This window comes from Coffea eugenioides, chromosome 4 (assembly GCF_003713205.1).
Source record: "Coffea eugenioides isolate CCC68of chromosome 4, Ceug_1.0, whole genome shotgun sequence".
In the NCBI taxonomy this organism is placed as follows: Eukaryota; Viridiplantae; Streptophyta; class Magnoliopsida; order Gentianales; family Rubiaceae; genus Coffea; species Coffea eugenioides.
The window spans coordinates 11,104,118-11,120,878 of NC_040038.1; the positions used below are offsets into that span (position 1 = coordinate 11,104,118).

At 35.1% G+C, this 16,761-nt stretch overlaps 1 protein-coding gene across 1 annotated transcript; it reads right to left on the minus strand.

The window, feature by feature from the left end:
- Positions 1–3,390: 3,390 nt before the first annotated feature.
- LOC113769013 (cytochrome P450 CYP82D47-like) lies at positions 3,391–5,628 on the minus strand. The gene is made up of 2 exons (XM_027313503.1): positions 4,666–5,628; positions 3,391–4,266 (listed from the first exon to the last, which is right to left on the minus strand). The coding sequence occupies exons 1-2, from the start codon at positions 5,626–5,628 to the stop codon at positions 3,628–3,630; spliced, it is 1,602 nt and encodes a 533-aa protein (XP_027169304.1). The 3' UTR covers positions 3,391–3,627.
- Between the last annotated feature and the right edge of the window lie 11,133 nt (positions 5,629–16,761).

Here is a 16,761-nt window from a genome sequence, read left to right on the forward strand (position 1 = left end):
GTATTGCATAAATAGTGTGAGATTTATAGTGCGCAAATAGGTAACCGAATATTTGAGACAACTTGGATCCTGTCCTAATCAGAATTTAATACAACATAATGGAGTATTGCCCCATTAGCAACACACAAAAGTGCATTGTCCTTTGTGAGAAATTTAGGAGACTGCCTTTAAAATCATGGAGATAAAAGGGGGATTGCCTCTTTAAAGATGGGGAAAAAGAAGATGTGCATTAAGACACAAAAAATAAAATAAATAAAAATAAAAATAAAAGGAGGGTTGCCACTTTTTTTAAAAAAAAATTCTAGTAAGGAAATGATGGAATTTTTTTTTTTTATAAAAAAAAAGGATGGGGCCAAGATTTCTAATTTTTAGAGTTTCAACCTTAGTTACTTCCCCCTTGCCTCCCCATTAAAAAAAAAAAAAAGGAAAATTAAAGAGGGGTTGGTTCATCTCCTTGTATGTGGTTCGAGTCCCAGGTCCAGGCCGTGGCTATTGTACACACCCAACAAGACTTTGAAGCTGCCAATGAATACTAAAAGTTGCAAAGTTGGACAAATATTTTGGTGCTTGCACGTACAATCGTGCTTAGGATCTAACTATAGGGTTATACGGTTTCCCTTCCACGCTGCAGTGGTCAGATTGAAAATTTATTGAAGCCATGACTAAAGAATAACTAATACATTGCTCTTTTTTCACAGACAATAAATTTCAAATGTAGACATCAAAACAACAGAGTGAAAACACACCACCAATTTATCTCTGATTCGAAGCCTAAAACTCAATTGAGCCATTCGATTTTAAATATATGGGCAAATTATATTTTACCTCCTTGTGATTTAGCGTTTTTTTACATAACCCTCCTATGGTTTCAAAAGTTATATATAACCCCCTCATAATTTGGATTAAAATGTCAAAGTGACGGGAAAGATCATTCGTAATGGAGTCACCTAAAATGTCAAAAATACCCTTATATATACATGACACATTAACCTCGTATGACTTTTATATTTTACCATTTAAACCCCTTATGGTTTAATACTTTACCATATAACCCCCTTATGATTTTTAAAATATACACATAACCCCCCTGGTTAATAAATAATTTTCAACTTTACATGAGGGTATTTTTGACATTTTAAGTGACTCTGTTACGAATGATCTTTCCAATCACTTTGACACTTTAATTCAAACTATAAGGGGGTAACGTATAGCTTTTGAAATCATAGGGGGGTTATGTAAAAAAATGCTAAACTACATGGGGGTAAAGTGGAATTTGCCCTGAATTTATCCATCTCTTTTCGTAAACTATTTTCTACAATTACAACTGTAATTATAGAGAACCCTTTCCACACAAAATTACCACCAGGCTACGGCAAGATATTTGGATGTCCTGTCACCATGGTGTGCAAGTCTACAACACCCAACAAAGTTGCCTTTCCATAAATGCAGTTATGTAAGAGTCTAATGTGCAAATCTTTCCCCAACGATCCTTAGAATCAAAGGTGGAAATTCAACGTTGTAATAAGTTTAGAGTGCAAATTTCCGGAAAAAAAAAACTATTATTCCAAAGTAATTAGAATAGATGAAAACATGAAGGACAGAAAACTATCATTGTGATACAAATAAGTCTCCTAGCAGACCAATTTGCGAGCCTTTGAACAATCAATTTAATGCCCATAAATGAATTATTTCCATGAAATTTCCCAACTTGCCGACTAGCAAATGTCGTTTTCTTCCAGAAAATGCAAGCATTCCTGCTCATGAATGATGTCAGTCATGACAAAATAAAGTAGAAGTGCGAAATATTAGATAAATAGAAATAAAAGCAACGGACATTAATCTGTTTTAGTGAGAATTAAGATGTGGAAGCATGGAAATAAATTGCAGGAGTTATTACTTGTCCACGCCAAAATGACTTTTTGTAGTTTGAATAAGATGCGGCACCGTCATGGAAATTAAAGACAAAAGCGAACTTTTTGTGTTCATAAAAAAAAAAAAAACTTTTTGTGCATTTTCTCATGTGATGATTGGAACATGGTGAAAGAAGAAATAAGCTGTCTGCATAAAGGTTTTAGTTGAACAACGACTTATATGAGAACTCATGATGCTATGATGTAGTAGGATCATTCGGCAGAAAGAGAGTCATCCTCATGAGAAGTATCATACACTAGGGAAATGCGGCATCTTCAGTTCCAGTTTTGTCCAGTTATGTAAATAGATAAAAATTATTACGAGTACCACATATTTGATTCAAATTTAACTTCTAACATCACTGCAAAATGAAAGAAAACAATGCTAAAGTGTTGCTTATTTTAATTTTACTGCAAAGAACATGTAGGCCATATGAGCATATTATTTGCTATTTCCAAAACAAAAATCTTGCACTAATTTTATAAAAGGGTTTTGATAGGGCATAAATTGTACTACATTTATATATATAAGTTGCTAGTTAACTATATTATTTAAACTTTATTGTGAATGGAAACTACTTAATTTTATTCTTATATTGGTCTAATAGGTGAAAAGTTTAATTGAAAAGAAAACAGACTAAAAACACGGTGCGAAGAAGCAAGGGAAAATGAAAAAGTCAAAAGAAAGGGGTTTGGCAAGATTAACATGTTTATGTATTTTGGTGATAATTTGAGTTATCAAGATCGGATTGAAATGATTCTTAATTCATTTTAAAGCTAAAAGAATGCTCTATAATTCTTATGAGACATTAAAGTTTGATTCTCATGTTTTTCATAGCCAAAAATCCAAAGTATTGAAATATAGTTGCGCTGCAATGCTCTTATATATGACTAATTCTAAATATTTTGGGTATATCTCAACATTCAGATCTCTAATGACATGATTTTTATGCCATTGCAAAGCTAATTCAAAAAATTACAACTTTCATCTTTTGAACAAGAGCTGATTCGGCCTCGTTGATAGAGTTACTTATTTGATTCAGAGGTTTTGTTGATTTTTTTTCTTACCTCTTTGTTTCCATTTGCTGTTAGTTAGCGCTTAATTGTTTTCTTTTGATTTTGATTGCTTTTGTGATGGTTTTGGGGTTTTCTTATATATAGTTGCTTATGCCTATTAAAAGGGTTAGGATACATTTTGATGAGATTACAATATCCTCTTTATAATTTGGCAAACTTCTATTGAGATTAAAAGGTAGGGCGCATTTTTTGCCCTCATCATTAACAAGTAGATCAGTGTAACTAAACCAACTTTCATAGACTAAATAATAATTTGGACAAATCTCAGGAAGGTACGTGACACTAACAGAAGATTTTAAAAAGCATAAGCTTACCTAATTGACTTGAAGAACAAATCCAAATCTAACATTAATCGCTATAGAAAAGAAAAGGTAATAAAATAATTACCAGTAATACGAACATATTTATTTTTTCAACAACAAATCTTATTGAAATAAAAGTAACGGAATACCAACTGGCAGTAATACCAAATGGTTACCAGTTTATGTGGTCTAATACAAAGTGGTGAATTCAATAATTTACAAAACTATGAAATTTATTTTGTAACTAGTAAAACATAACCATATTTAGCCAATTGTCCACTTGCTATTCATGTAAAAGCTTTAGGCACAAGCCCTGGTTCCGTTTTAACCATCTAAAATTATTCATAAAGTGCATGATTAGGCAGGCGTGGCTTGATGAGCACCTCTAGTGGAGTAGTCTTGCTCAAGTGCGTACCCAAACCTTCAGTCATGTCCACTGGTAAGTTTGATGGGGTTGTGAATTCAAAACCCTGCAGCAATCGGGCAACGATCAAGTATATCACCTGTGTTGCCATTAGCATTCCTGGACATGATCGTCTTCCAGAGCCAAAAGGGGTGAAGGCATAATCGAGGCTATAGCCATCGTCATGCATCTTTCGGGGACCATTGCAACTATTCAAGAATCTCTCTGGTAAAAACTTATCTGGTTCCGACCAAACTCTTGGGTCGCGATGCAGTTTCCACACGTTCACCACCAATAAAGTATTTTTTGGAATGAGGTATCCGCCAACAGTACAATCTTCGATGGCTTGGCGTGGCACGGATATAGGTGGTGGATATAGGCGGAATGTTTCTTTCGAAATAGCTTGAATGTAGGCCAAACTCTTGATATCTGATTCTTCTACCCATCTGTCTTTACCAACATGTCTATCTATCTCTTCCTGCGCTTTCTTCATGACGTGTGGATGGTTTAGTAACAGGGACATGAGCCATGTTAAGTGTGTTGATGTGCTGTCAAATCCTGCTACGAGCATAGTCTGCAAAGTATAGATAACATGGTGAGTGGTTTCTCGGTGAATAAAAAAAGTCCCATGACGTAAACACATACATGCAAAAGCCATCGAAACAAATTGTTAGGTTGACAATTGCTTTCCACATATGGTGTTTTTGGATTTAGTAATATGAATGAATTTAAATTCCATATTTCGAATCACATCCACTGCCATATATGGATGATCTAAAGGAGATTTGGAGCTGAAATCCCTCAACAAGAAGAAGAATAGTGCCACTTAGGAAGAAATTCCAACAAAAGCTAAACTTTTGAAAATAAACTGTCATGGTACTATGAGAAAACCGAGACAATAAGGCTGCGAGATACATGAAAAACAGTGTAGAAAGTTGAGAGATAATGATACGGTGAAAGTGTGGCAGCTTACCATGACTGTGGCCTTGATCGCAGTCTCCCTCGAGTATCCAAACACAGACTCGCTTTGGATTTTTGAAAGCAACACATCCATGAAGTCTTTCTCATCTATTGTCTCACTCTTCATCCTTCGCTGAGTATGCTCATCCCACAAATCCTGAACAACAGCGTCAAGTTCTTTCGCGAACCCCTTCATGGACTTAATGTGCCCTCCTATATCAAGCCATTTCAAAAATGGAATTGGAATGAGATCGGACACAAAAAATTGCCCGGCATAGTGTACAAATGCCTTAAAAACTTTCCGCACTTGAGCATCTTTATTTGTGCCAACTTCAGTTTCATTGTATCTCATCCCGGAAACTTTCTTCACAATAAGATTCATTGAGAAATTCTCAAACAGCTTCCTCAATTCCACTTTGACTGGACTTGCTGTACTACTTTTCCCACCAACATTGTTGGCCTTACTGAAAATTGAGAACAGTTCTTTCATGGTATTATCGACCTCTGAGACTCGGACATGCCTGACTTTCTCAAGCCCCCGAGTTGAAAGTAAGTCAAGAAAAACTATCTTTCGCATCTCGCGCCAATAGGGACCGTACGGTGCAAAACCCATAGATGCATTGCCAAAACAAAGAGTTTCAGCAAAAACTGATTCAGGGCGTGAGGAAAGGGCTTTGTCACTGATGGTAAAGCAATCTTTAACCGATTCCCAGTTGCTCACAACAAGGGCTGGTGTCATACCAATGCGTAACGCGAAGATAGGGCCGTATTTCTCAGCCATGGCTGCTAAGTTCCTCGCCACAGAACTTTTGGTATTAAAGCTAAGAAGGTGGCCTATGATAGGCAAGCCACCTGCTGCTTCTGGTGGATATGGGAGCTTACTTTTTGGAATTTGGCTCCTTGATTTCCATTTTCTTTGGAGTTGAAAAAAAGCAAGAACGGCTACAATTGTCACCAGATATGGAATGAATTCCATTTTCTGATTTCTCCGGGAAGTAGATGAGTGATGTACTGCTTAGCTTCTATCAGCACTTTATATAGGGAAATTCTAGCTGCTTCAGAGCACAATCCCAATATAAAGACACAAATATTATATAATTATTCCATTTACGTTTTACACTTGCTTACATAATGGGGACAATTACATGGCAGGGGCCGATGCAGCAATGTGGCAAAGTTCAAAACCACTTCATTAATTCTAGAAATGGCAGGCACTTAAGAGATTACTTGTGAACGCTGAGCACAAGCAGCCTATTCAAATAGTCTGGAACTCTGTTCAGGGTTCTTTTCTTTTCTTTTTTTTTGGTACGGGGTTCTCTTTTCAAATAGTTTGGAACTCTGTTCTTTACAATTAAATAGTCTGTACTATACGAAATTTAGAAGCTGAACTTTATGTAGTCCATATAAATAGTGCGAGAGTCACAGGGCGCAGATGGAAAGCCGAGTACTTGAGACAACACGGATCCCATTTACTCAGAATTTAATACAAGATAAATGGAGTATTGCCCTATTAGCAACATACAAAAGTGGATAGTCCATTGTGAAAATTTAAGTGAGATAAAGAAGCATGTGCAACAAAACACCAGAAAAGTAAAATAAAATAAAGAGGCTAGGGGTTGCCACTTTTTAAGAACAGGGAAATTAAAACCCAAAACCTCTAATTTTTTGATCTTAATTTTAGCTATTAGGTAAAAGTTTTCTCCACGAATGTTGGTTCGAGTTGCTTGTAGTAGGAGATTGCGTAGCTGCTTGCATCTCAACATGTAAGCTGGCTTCTCCTACAATGCAGTGATGTGCAGATGGAGGTCCCGGCCGGCCGTCCCTACTGTACGGCCAAATAAAAAGACTTCGAAGCTGCCAATATTAAATTCTGAAAGTTGCAAAGTTGGACAAGTATTTCAATGCTTGCACGTAAAATTGTACTTGGGATCAAACTATGATGGACCGGACCCAAACAGACAAACACATAAACCTAAAAACCTACGGGAACAATGACAAGAATTTGATATAGGAGGCAAAGAAAACAATTTTCTTCTATTACTCAATGGAGGCTGTGGCTACAAATAAAACGAACGACAACAGACCACGTTGATGCAAGGACTACTGACTCTTAAAAACTAAAACAAACACAGAGGCTATGGAACTAATCTCTTCTTTTTTTTTTTTCGACACTCATTAATAGTTTATTCAACATCTATTTCTACTCTTACTTTAACCTATTCTAGGGGAGAACCCTACTGGCCCTATGGAAAGGGCCGACGGGGACTGAACTACTATCGGACCAAACGGTGCACTACGCACCCGTCTGGATTTGGGAAGCCACACCTGTGACAATTGATGGGACTCCACCAGGCTTGATGGTGACCGCAGCCCAAAGGCTGGTGGTTCTATGGTACTAATCTCTTACTAGCTGACTTCTACTCCTAAAATTATGAGCCAAATCCAATGTGGCCAACCCCACTAACTCACAATGCAACTTATTGTATTACAAACTAGAGGGTTATACAGTTTCCCTTCCACAGTGCAATAGTCTGATTGAAAAGTTATTGAAGCCATGACTAAAGAGCAACAACTACTTTGCTTTTTTTTTTTTTCACAGACAATAAATTTTAAATATAGACATTAAAACAACAACATGAAAAAACTCTACAAAAACCATCTCTGGCTTGAAGCCCAAAACTCAATTCAAGCCATCCGATTTTAAATTTATTCATTTTTCTTCATAAGCCGTTTTCTAAAATCACAATTGTAGTTGTAGAGAATCTCAATCTTTTTTCCGCTCATAATTACCACTAGGCTAAGGCAAGATATTAGGGTGTCCCCTCAACAAGGTGTGCATGTATAATGTGAAAATCTTTCTCCAACAATCCTTAGAATCAAAAGTGGGATTTCAACGTTGTAACAAGTTTAAAGCACAAATTCCCCCCAAAAAAATATTATTCCAAAGTAATTAGAATACATGAAAACATGAAGGGCAGAGAGCAGTTCCTCCGTATTAGAGCTTAGAGATATTACTAATTAATGTAGGAAACTTATTCCTGCTCTTTGGTTAGTTAAACATCAACAATCATCTATCTCTCAGATCATTGTGATACAAATAAGTCTCCTGACAGACCAAATGAGTGCATTTGAACAATCAAAGTAATGCCCATAAATGAATTATTTCTAGAGTAGTGGTCTTGATTGCTAACATACTAATTCACTATATATTTTATCCTTCGATCAGCAAAGGCACGATTAATAAAAAGAAATAGTTCAAAATGTTTATTTAGTTAATACTTTGTCTTGGTCAACTAATTACTAATGCTTATTTAGTTAGCAATCAAAAAGTCAGACTCATGACTTTTATCTTGGGAGAGTCCTTAATTTCTTGTGTTGCAACTAACAAATCCAGCGCCAATAGCAACGTCCTTTTCAATTTGATCAATTCTGAAAATGATTTTTTTTCTTTCGATAATACCATGCTTGGTAGTTACTCTTAGGTTATAACTTTCTTGACGAATATTCATGCAGAAATCAGTGTAAGTTTACCATGAAACAATTCAACCTACGGTCTACCGATTGCAGAAAATTGAGAGGGTAAAAACGGTGGTTGGTCAACTTAAGGTAGAACAAATGGCCTCCCAATCATTACTTTCTATCATATGAATATTTAGAAAATAAGGGATGTAGATACCTCAATTTTACAGATAGGAAGATAGAATAAAAACCATAGCCTCTGTAAATTTTTCATTTTCCTTGTTCATATATTATACTATCTAAAAGACCAAATGACGAGTAAGTGCTAATATTTTCTTTCTGAGAATGTTTTCGGCTAAAAAAAAAAAATGTAATCCTCATACTATGTTTCAAACTTAATTAATGTCTATCTTCTTCTTTTTGTTCTCGTATTTACTTTGGCTCATCAACCAACAAGGCTTTGTTTTGCATTTATAAGAACGGCTCAAAGTTTCTTTTTCTTTTTCTTTTTTTGGTAGATCAAAGAAACAGGTCGGATTGAGAAATTATTTTTTGATTATGATGAAGCATCTGACTAATTGAAGAGTTTATGATGCAAATCAAATTACAACTCAGCAACAGCGAACGTTGATGGGACTGATCAAAATCAAGTCTCAAGCATAAAGACAAGGCGTGCTTTGAAAATTTAGTAGCGTCTAAATTGTGAAACACTAATGCTGTGTCCTATTCAATCAATATAAGGTTTATGGGATGATTTGAATTATATATTTGTTTTTCTTTATCATTGAAATTTAAATTAGGTGGCATACATTTATTAATTAATTTATGCATTGCCAGTGTTTATAAAATTAATTTTTTTTAAAAATTATGCAAAAATAACTTGTTAAAGAATGAATGCAAGTACAAACATAAATCTTGAGATCGGACAAATCTAGACAACCCGTAAACCTTTGATTAGTCACAAAAAAAGATATCCAAAGGCCCGAATATCTAAACAAGCAATATAGCCCCAGAAATAAGGCTAGAGAAATTTCCCATACAACATGTAACAAAGCTCAAAGTATTGAAGAGGCCAAAATTTTATTATTTGGGTATTCCAACTCTCTAACCAAGAAACACATAGTGTAGCACACCCAATTTTAATTTCGGTATTAAAATATGACCCAATTCTACTTCCTGAACCAATTTTGAAATCAATTCTAGTGTAACTTGTAAGTGTGATTATTAAAGAACAAATCTATTTTTAAAGTTAATTACCAAAATTCTAAATGATTTAATTTTGTCAATACACTTGAAAGGTACTCCGACTGTTTTTGAACAAATTTAGGCGCATGAATATGCCATGCCATTCAGTGCCGTCCAGTAAATTTTCAGATTGGACCGCCGCGTGGCAGTTTACATGATAGACAAGTTGTATCAATCCTTTTAGCTTCTCATCAAGATGGGAATTCTAGAAGGTTGGGCAAGTGCGGATAAGTCTTCTAGGGTTGTAAATGAGGCGAAAGAGTTCTACTGTCGTAAGAAAAGCATCTTGAACGTGACTGAAAGATACGGAACGACAGTTTCTCGGACTTGACATTGGGGATTCCTCGGACAACTTGTTTTCATTATAATGCATGCTTGACTTCGACAATTCCGTAGAATAGAGGATCAGGCCGCAATAATCCTAGATGGATCCGTTTTGAAGAAGGATCCATTGTTGTACCTACTTCTGACTTAACCATTTGTCCATTCATCGGTTAAGTTGCATGGCCCTCTACCATTGTCTTCAAAATCGGACCGGTTGGATCACGAATCGTTCATAGCTCCGGTCCGATTCATACTTTGGATTGATTGAATTAAAAAATCGGTAAGAACCATTCGAATTATGCGAATCGAATTGAAGCGTTGAACGGGCGGTTTTTTTTGTCTATGAAATTAAAATAAATAAATAAAAGATTTGATTTTCCTTAACTCTAAAAACTAATTATGAAATACCACATCCACTCACTTTTTTCTCATTTTTTGCCACTTATCAAGTTTGCATCTATATTTTCTTTTTTCCTGACTTTCTCCAAACTCAACTTTCTTTTTTTTAAGTTGTAACAGGTGTCGAGTCTGTACAATAATAAATATCTACTCAAATAAAATATAAATTTTGTATACAGTGGTAGCATGGTTGAATCTATAGGGATTGGAAAAATTCATTTCTCCTCAAGTTCAAAGTATGGGGAGATTTTTATAAAAGTATGAATAACTAAACAAATCAAATAAAAGGCCTAACTAATAATTTACTAAAAATGAAACAATAATAAATAAACTTTACTCAAGAAATAACTTTGGAGATGGTTCACTCAATTGATCATGGATGCACTAATAATTTCATTCACTCACTGATAAATAAGTTATAACTGCCTAACAAGCAATAACAATCAATTTTTTCTTACTGTATCGGTGATCAAGGTATAACCGTTAATCACTTTCCTAATCAAGAAATAACCCTAGATACGACCATAGAGTTCAATTTCCCAATTGCCTTATGAATTAGAGAAACTCTGTTCTAATCAAATAATATGTTATGAGAGTTATTTTAAATTAGCTCATACGTACCCCTGACACAAACCCAATCATGCCAATCACCACTAATTTAGACCAATTAAACAATTACGGATTTAACTACTCTAACTGGTTTTAAGTTATTAGATTAATTAAATACCGGGCGCCCTTGATGTTTAAATAAAATAATAACCATAAGAAATTAAATCAGAAAACATACGAATACCAGTAAATAAAAGAAATAAAAATAATCAATTTGATCTCACAATTTTAGATGAACCAAATTCTCCATTGTTCCTTGACTAGAAAGATAAAATTAGTTCATCCCCATTGAGAAAATCCCACGCAAAATTGTAGAAGCAATTGCCAAAAACATTCTCTCAAGATTGCGATGAAAGCATGCGATAGCCAGGAAAAAGAAATAGAATGAGATGCTAAATATCCTCCATTCTCTTACGGCTGACTCCCTAAAAGATAACAAAACCTAATTGACTAACTACTAGTCTGCCGCCGCCCAATCTCGAAAAATAAGGAAACAAATAAGGAAACTACTAATTAGTTTCCTAATACTATTAAGGGTTAATCGCACTTTATCCCCTATAAGTATGGGTAATTTCTCAGTTTACTCCCCAACGTTTGTTTTTTCACAGTTTATCCCCTCCGTCGGTCCAGCTAAGCAATTGCACCATTAAAAACTTCAAGATGCCAAAATTGCCATTGGAAGAGAGCCATTTGTTTTGGCTGACTAAAATGTCCCTCAATGAGTTATAAAAAGGGATGTCTGATGCTTTTTAGCCTATTTTTTCTCTTTCATGCTTCCATTTAGTTGCAGCCTATTTTTTCTCTTTCATTTCAACAGATCCAATAGCTCCTAAAATTTTTCTTTGTCAACCAAAAGTATCATAAAAATGTCACAAAGTGCTTCAAATAACATTGAAATATCGCCCCAAAAAATGTGTGCATATGGTAAAGAGGCACCATTGTGCACCTTTTGGACACTTGAAAATCCGAGAAGAAGATTTTACTGCAACTCAAATTACAATATAAGAATTTTTCATTAATAATCTGTTATTATTGTCTTTAATTTTGCTCTATACATGAATAAGACAAAAAGAGTTTTAGACAGTTATATTTTCTTTTTATTCAGAATCGGCATGCATGTGGGCACTTTTCATGGGTAGATAGAAGAGAGAGAAAAGATGGAGGAAAAAGTGGCTGATAAAGGAGAGAGAAAAGATGACCCAGAATTAAAAAAGGTTCTGTACTTTTTATCTTCCAAATTTCTTTTTTTTTTTGGTCCCATGTGCCAGATGGAGGGAAATTTCCCTCCTCTATTATTCCAGGGTAATTTTGGAAACTTTTATTTATCCCTTTCATAAATCTAGAGATATGGATATTTTGGGTTGTTCATTATTTTTTTAAGGGTATTACTGTCTTTTCATTATTCTGTTTATCTCCATTAGGGTTGACCGTTAGTGTTTAGGGTAAACTGTAGAAAAATAAACATTGGGAGGTAAATTGAGAAATGGCTCATACGTAAAGGGGATAAAATGCGATTAACCCTACTATTAAGCTACTACTATTGTTCTAAATTAAACTGTCCAACAAATTCCATCCTATCCGAAAACATTAGTAATCCTCTGGTCAAACCTTACGACTCCACTTCCAAGACTTCGATTTATAGCTAGACATCATGCCGAACAGCAAGTCTATTGGAAAATTGCACCTTTTAATTATTTTTTCTTTCAAATCCCTACAACTGCAGAAATTACCAAAATTAAGTAGAGTCAACTAATTAACGCAATATTTGGTAAGATAAAAGAGGAAAATAATTATAAAATTAATGACAAAATTTCAATCTATTAAATTCCCCTACACCTAAATCATACTTGTCCTCAAGTTTAAGAACAACTAATCAAACAATTGAATTCAATCATATATTGCCAAAATATAATTAAAGTACATGTCAAGCATTAATGGCTAATTTTCAAGAAATATCTTTCCAGTAAGATTTCAAGATCAATGACTCTTCCAATTTATGACTAACTAATCTAAGAATATAAAATATTCAACAAGCGTCTGTCAGCAAACGGTTCAACTATTAAGCAAAATCTCAACATTAAGTTCCATGGATCAGCAGGCTAATGTAACTATCCACAATCTCGTACATTTTTTTTTTTACTCCTAGCACAACTTTTCTTCTTTTTTTTTTCAAGAAAAATGCTTAGTTTTTAGCTATTCAAATCTTTTGGCGCGAACTCCGACATTTACCAAATGAATAAACCCGGTTACTCAACTCTCATCGCTTAAAATCACGTACTCATAGCTATCGTCGCTTTTTGAAGTGAAAGTTGATACTTGTAATGAAGATCTCCGGTTACTAAGCAACGATACTAATGGAATATAGTCAAATACTATTCATAAATAAGCACCAAATTAAAATTAAAAATCACAAAAATCCACTTCATTTCTTAAACATGGAAAATTAAAGTTAATAGTTGAACCAATTTACACAAAAAATGCTAGACAAATATTTACAATACTGAGAGAAGTTAACCAAAAAGTGCAAAAGTCACAAAATCTCAAATATTTACCAAAAAGATACTCTTAAACTTAGCCATGTCATGCTTAACCCATTAGCATATAAAACCTTAGCAATAATTAAATTTAAAAATTTAGCCATCATTGATCAAGAATAACCATAGAAATATACAAGAAGTGGCAAAAATTGGATAAAATTCGACAAAGGCGAACAAAAAATTTCAACAAAAATGCATATATTTGCACTTTTCCAATATACTGCCAATGTACTACTCCCCCCATACCTAAATCTTACATTGTCCTCAATATAAGAAATAAAGAATCAAAAGATGAAGTAAAAGGGATAACAAAACTTCCCTGAAAACTGAGGGGGTCCGTGGATAGCTACGGGTGAGGGGCAAATAACATGTGGAGCTCGACACTGGCCAACCAATTATCCATTTAGTGAACTCAGCCACGCAAATGGTTTAACTCTGCAGCCCATGTAATGGTCTTAAACTTAGACAGATGCCTTTGTTTTAGCCATTTACACACAGTATTTGGAATTGTTTCGACTACAGCAGAGCAAAGTGCCAAGATAGAGTGGCTCCCCGTCGATGTTGTGAGGTAGAGGCAGGCAAACAGCAAAATGAATTCACCCAACAAGCAATCAGCAATAGAAATTCAGTCCAATCTAAATAGCCTCAACCCATCTAATCAGCCACATAAATCCTTCAAAAGTTAATCAGAGTTGAGGCAAATGGTAGAACAGCAAGCTTTGTTTTCTTCTTGCTGGACGACGGCTTGTGCGATGAGAAAGAGAGAGATGGACGGCGTGCAGTGGCAACAAACAAGCAGAGAAGGGGGTAAACGGCGGCAACGTGTGGTGACGATTGGCGAGAGAGAGAAAGAGAGAAGGCGGCGCGACTGGTGGGCTGCGATTTGGGGAGAAGATAGAAAAGGAAAAGAAGGAAGAAAGAAAGAAAGCAAAGAGATAGAAAGAAAGAAAGGAAAGAAAAGAAAGAAACAAGAAAAAGAAGAAAAAAACAAAAACAAAAACAAAAACAAAAAAGGAAAAAGAAAAACAAAAATAGGAAAAAGTTTCGATGAAATTTTTTTTTTTACCCTTCCCTAGGACACGACATGGGCACGTCATGATGGTAGGAACCCTTTTGACGATGACTCATTGATTTGCAAGTTACCACGTGCTTTGTTGACGCGGGCACGTCATGATAGTCCAAACGCTTCTGACGAAGAACTTGAAAATTTGCACATTACCACGTGCCCTCTAAACGCTGGCATGTCATGTCGGAAGGTCGTCTCCTAATCATCAACAACAGAAAATTAAATCAAAAAATGTGAAAAATCTAAGAGAAATATATTGGAATAGATAAAAGAAATTAACAAACAACTAAAAATAAATTGGATTGCCTCCCAATAAGCGCCTTTCTTTAACGTCTTTGGCTAGACGTTAAGCATCACTTATCAATCTGGATGTAATTCAAATTTTCTTGCAATCGGTGACATTTCTCCAGGATCCAAATAGCCATTGAGTGCAACCATCTTCTTTAATTTTGTACTCATTTTCATCTCATAATTTGCTTTCATCCCATGATACTTGTTTGCAGTAACTTTGAATTTACACCTACAATCAAACTCAGAAAATTCTTGCACAGAGGGATTAGTAGCATGAAGGACAAACATAGAATGAGAGTTAACAGGATATTTCATTGTATCAAAAATATTAAAGTGGACTACTTCTCTATCAAATTTCATTATAAGAGTACCCTTACTAATATCAATCGTAGTTTGTGCAGTACTCAAGAAGAGCCTTTCTAATATAATCGGTGATGGATTTGGAGCACTTCTATCATCCATGTAAAGCACATAAAAAACAGCGAGAAAAATTAATCCATCTACTTGCACTAAAACATCCTTAATTACCCCATCCGGATAAACAAATGTACGATCAGCCAATTGAATTATTATCCCTATTTCTTTCAAAAGTCCTAAATTTAGGGAATCATAAATTGATTTAGGCATCATGTTAATAGAACCTCCTAAATCTAGTATGGCATTTTTAATTTTAAAATTTCCAATCTTATAGGGGATAGTAAATATACCTGAATCCCCGCATTTAGGTGGTAGTTTTCTTTGTAAAATCATTGAGACGTTCTCACTTACCACAATCTACTCATCCCCCCTCAATTTCATCTTGTTAATGCATAAGTTCTTCAAGAATTTAGCATATTTTGGCACTTGTTTGATTGCGTCCAATAAAAGGATATTGATTGCCACCTTTTGAAACACCTTTAGAACCTCCTTTTCCTTATCTTGCTTCTTTGGTTTCTCTAACTTGTTCGGAAAAGACGGTGGGTTAGTTCCAATTTTAATTATAAAATTAGGAATTACCTTTGAATTCGCGCTTCTCATTCCTTCCTCCTCAAACTCTTTTTTAATTTGATTTTCATTTTTATCTTTCGGAGTCACAAGTTTAGGTCCCTTAACTTCTCTTCCACTCCTTAAAGTCATGGCGCTTACATTTTTTGGATTCACTTCGGGTTGAGATAGCAATTTTTCTTGACCTTGGGATTCCAAACGATTAATCAATATCGCCATCTGACTTATTTGATTCTGTATCTCCTGTATGTCAAAGTCCGTCTTTTGCTGATGTCGAACAGTGCTTGCAGCTAATTGTTTCGCCAGCTCTTCCAAAGAAGGACCCGAATCGAAAGAAAAAGATTGCGGTTGGGATTGGTACTATTGCTTGTACCCTTGTTGTCTATTTGACATGAAGTTTTGCTGTCTGTTTCCTCCATGGTTGAGATTCGGATAGTCCCTCCAACTTGGGTTAACATGTTTTGGAGTACGGATCATACTGCTCTCTTGGCGCAAACACGTAATTAGCCATATTTACCTATTCAACTCCTTCATCTTGTAATACTGGGCACTAATCTGTGGGATAACTTGTGTCCTTACAAATAACACATATTTTGGCCTGCTACAAATTCTCTACAGTCAACTGTCGAATAATTGAAGTTAATTCAGATAATTGTTGTTGAATTGATGAGACATTTATCTCATTTACTTGACGAGTATGGACATCCTCTCTTGTGCCAAATTTTTGAGAATTTTCTGCTATCCTTTCTTTCAATTCCCTAGTTTTTTGGAAGGTCTTATTCACCAAAGCACCTCTACTGGCAGCATCTATAAGACTTTTATCTGTATATAACAAACCCTCATAAAAATATTGAATTAGGAGCTGCTCGCTAATTTGGTGTTGGGGGCATCTAGTACACAATTTCTTGAATCTCTCCCAATAGTCATAGAAAGACTCTCACGGATGCTATATAATGCCACATATGTCCTTCCTTAAACTGGCGGCTTTGGACGCAGGGAAATATTTTTTCAAAAAATTTTTCTTTAACCATTCCCAGGTTGTTATACTACTTGGTGATAGATAGTACATCCAATCTTTTTATTGCGTCCTTGAGGGAAAAGGGAAATGTTCACATTTTTATCTACTCCTCAGTAATCTCCGAAGGCTTCATATTTGAGCATACTACATCAAATTCCTGTAAGTGCTTGTGGGGCT

Coding starts and splice junctions, on each gene's coding strand:
- LOC113769013 (XM_027313503.1), bottom strand. CDS start 5,628: ATGGAATTCATTCCATATCTGGTGACAATTGTAGCCGTTCTTGCTTTT. Junction 4,267..4,665: donor CGATCAAGGCCACAGTCATG/GTAAGCTGCCAC, acceptor TATACTTTGCAG/ACTATGCTCGTAGCAGGATT.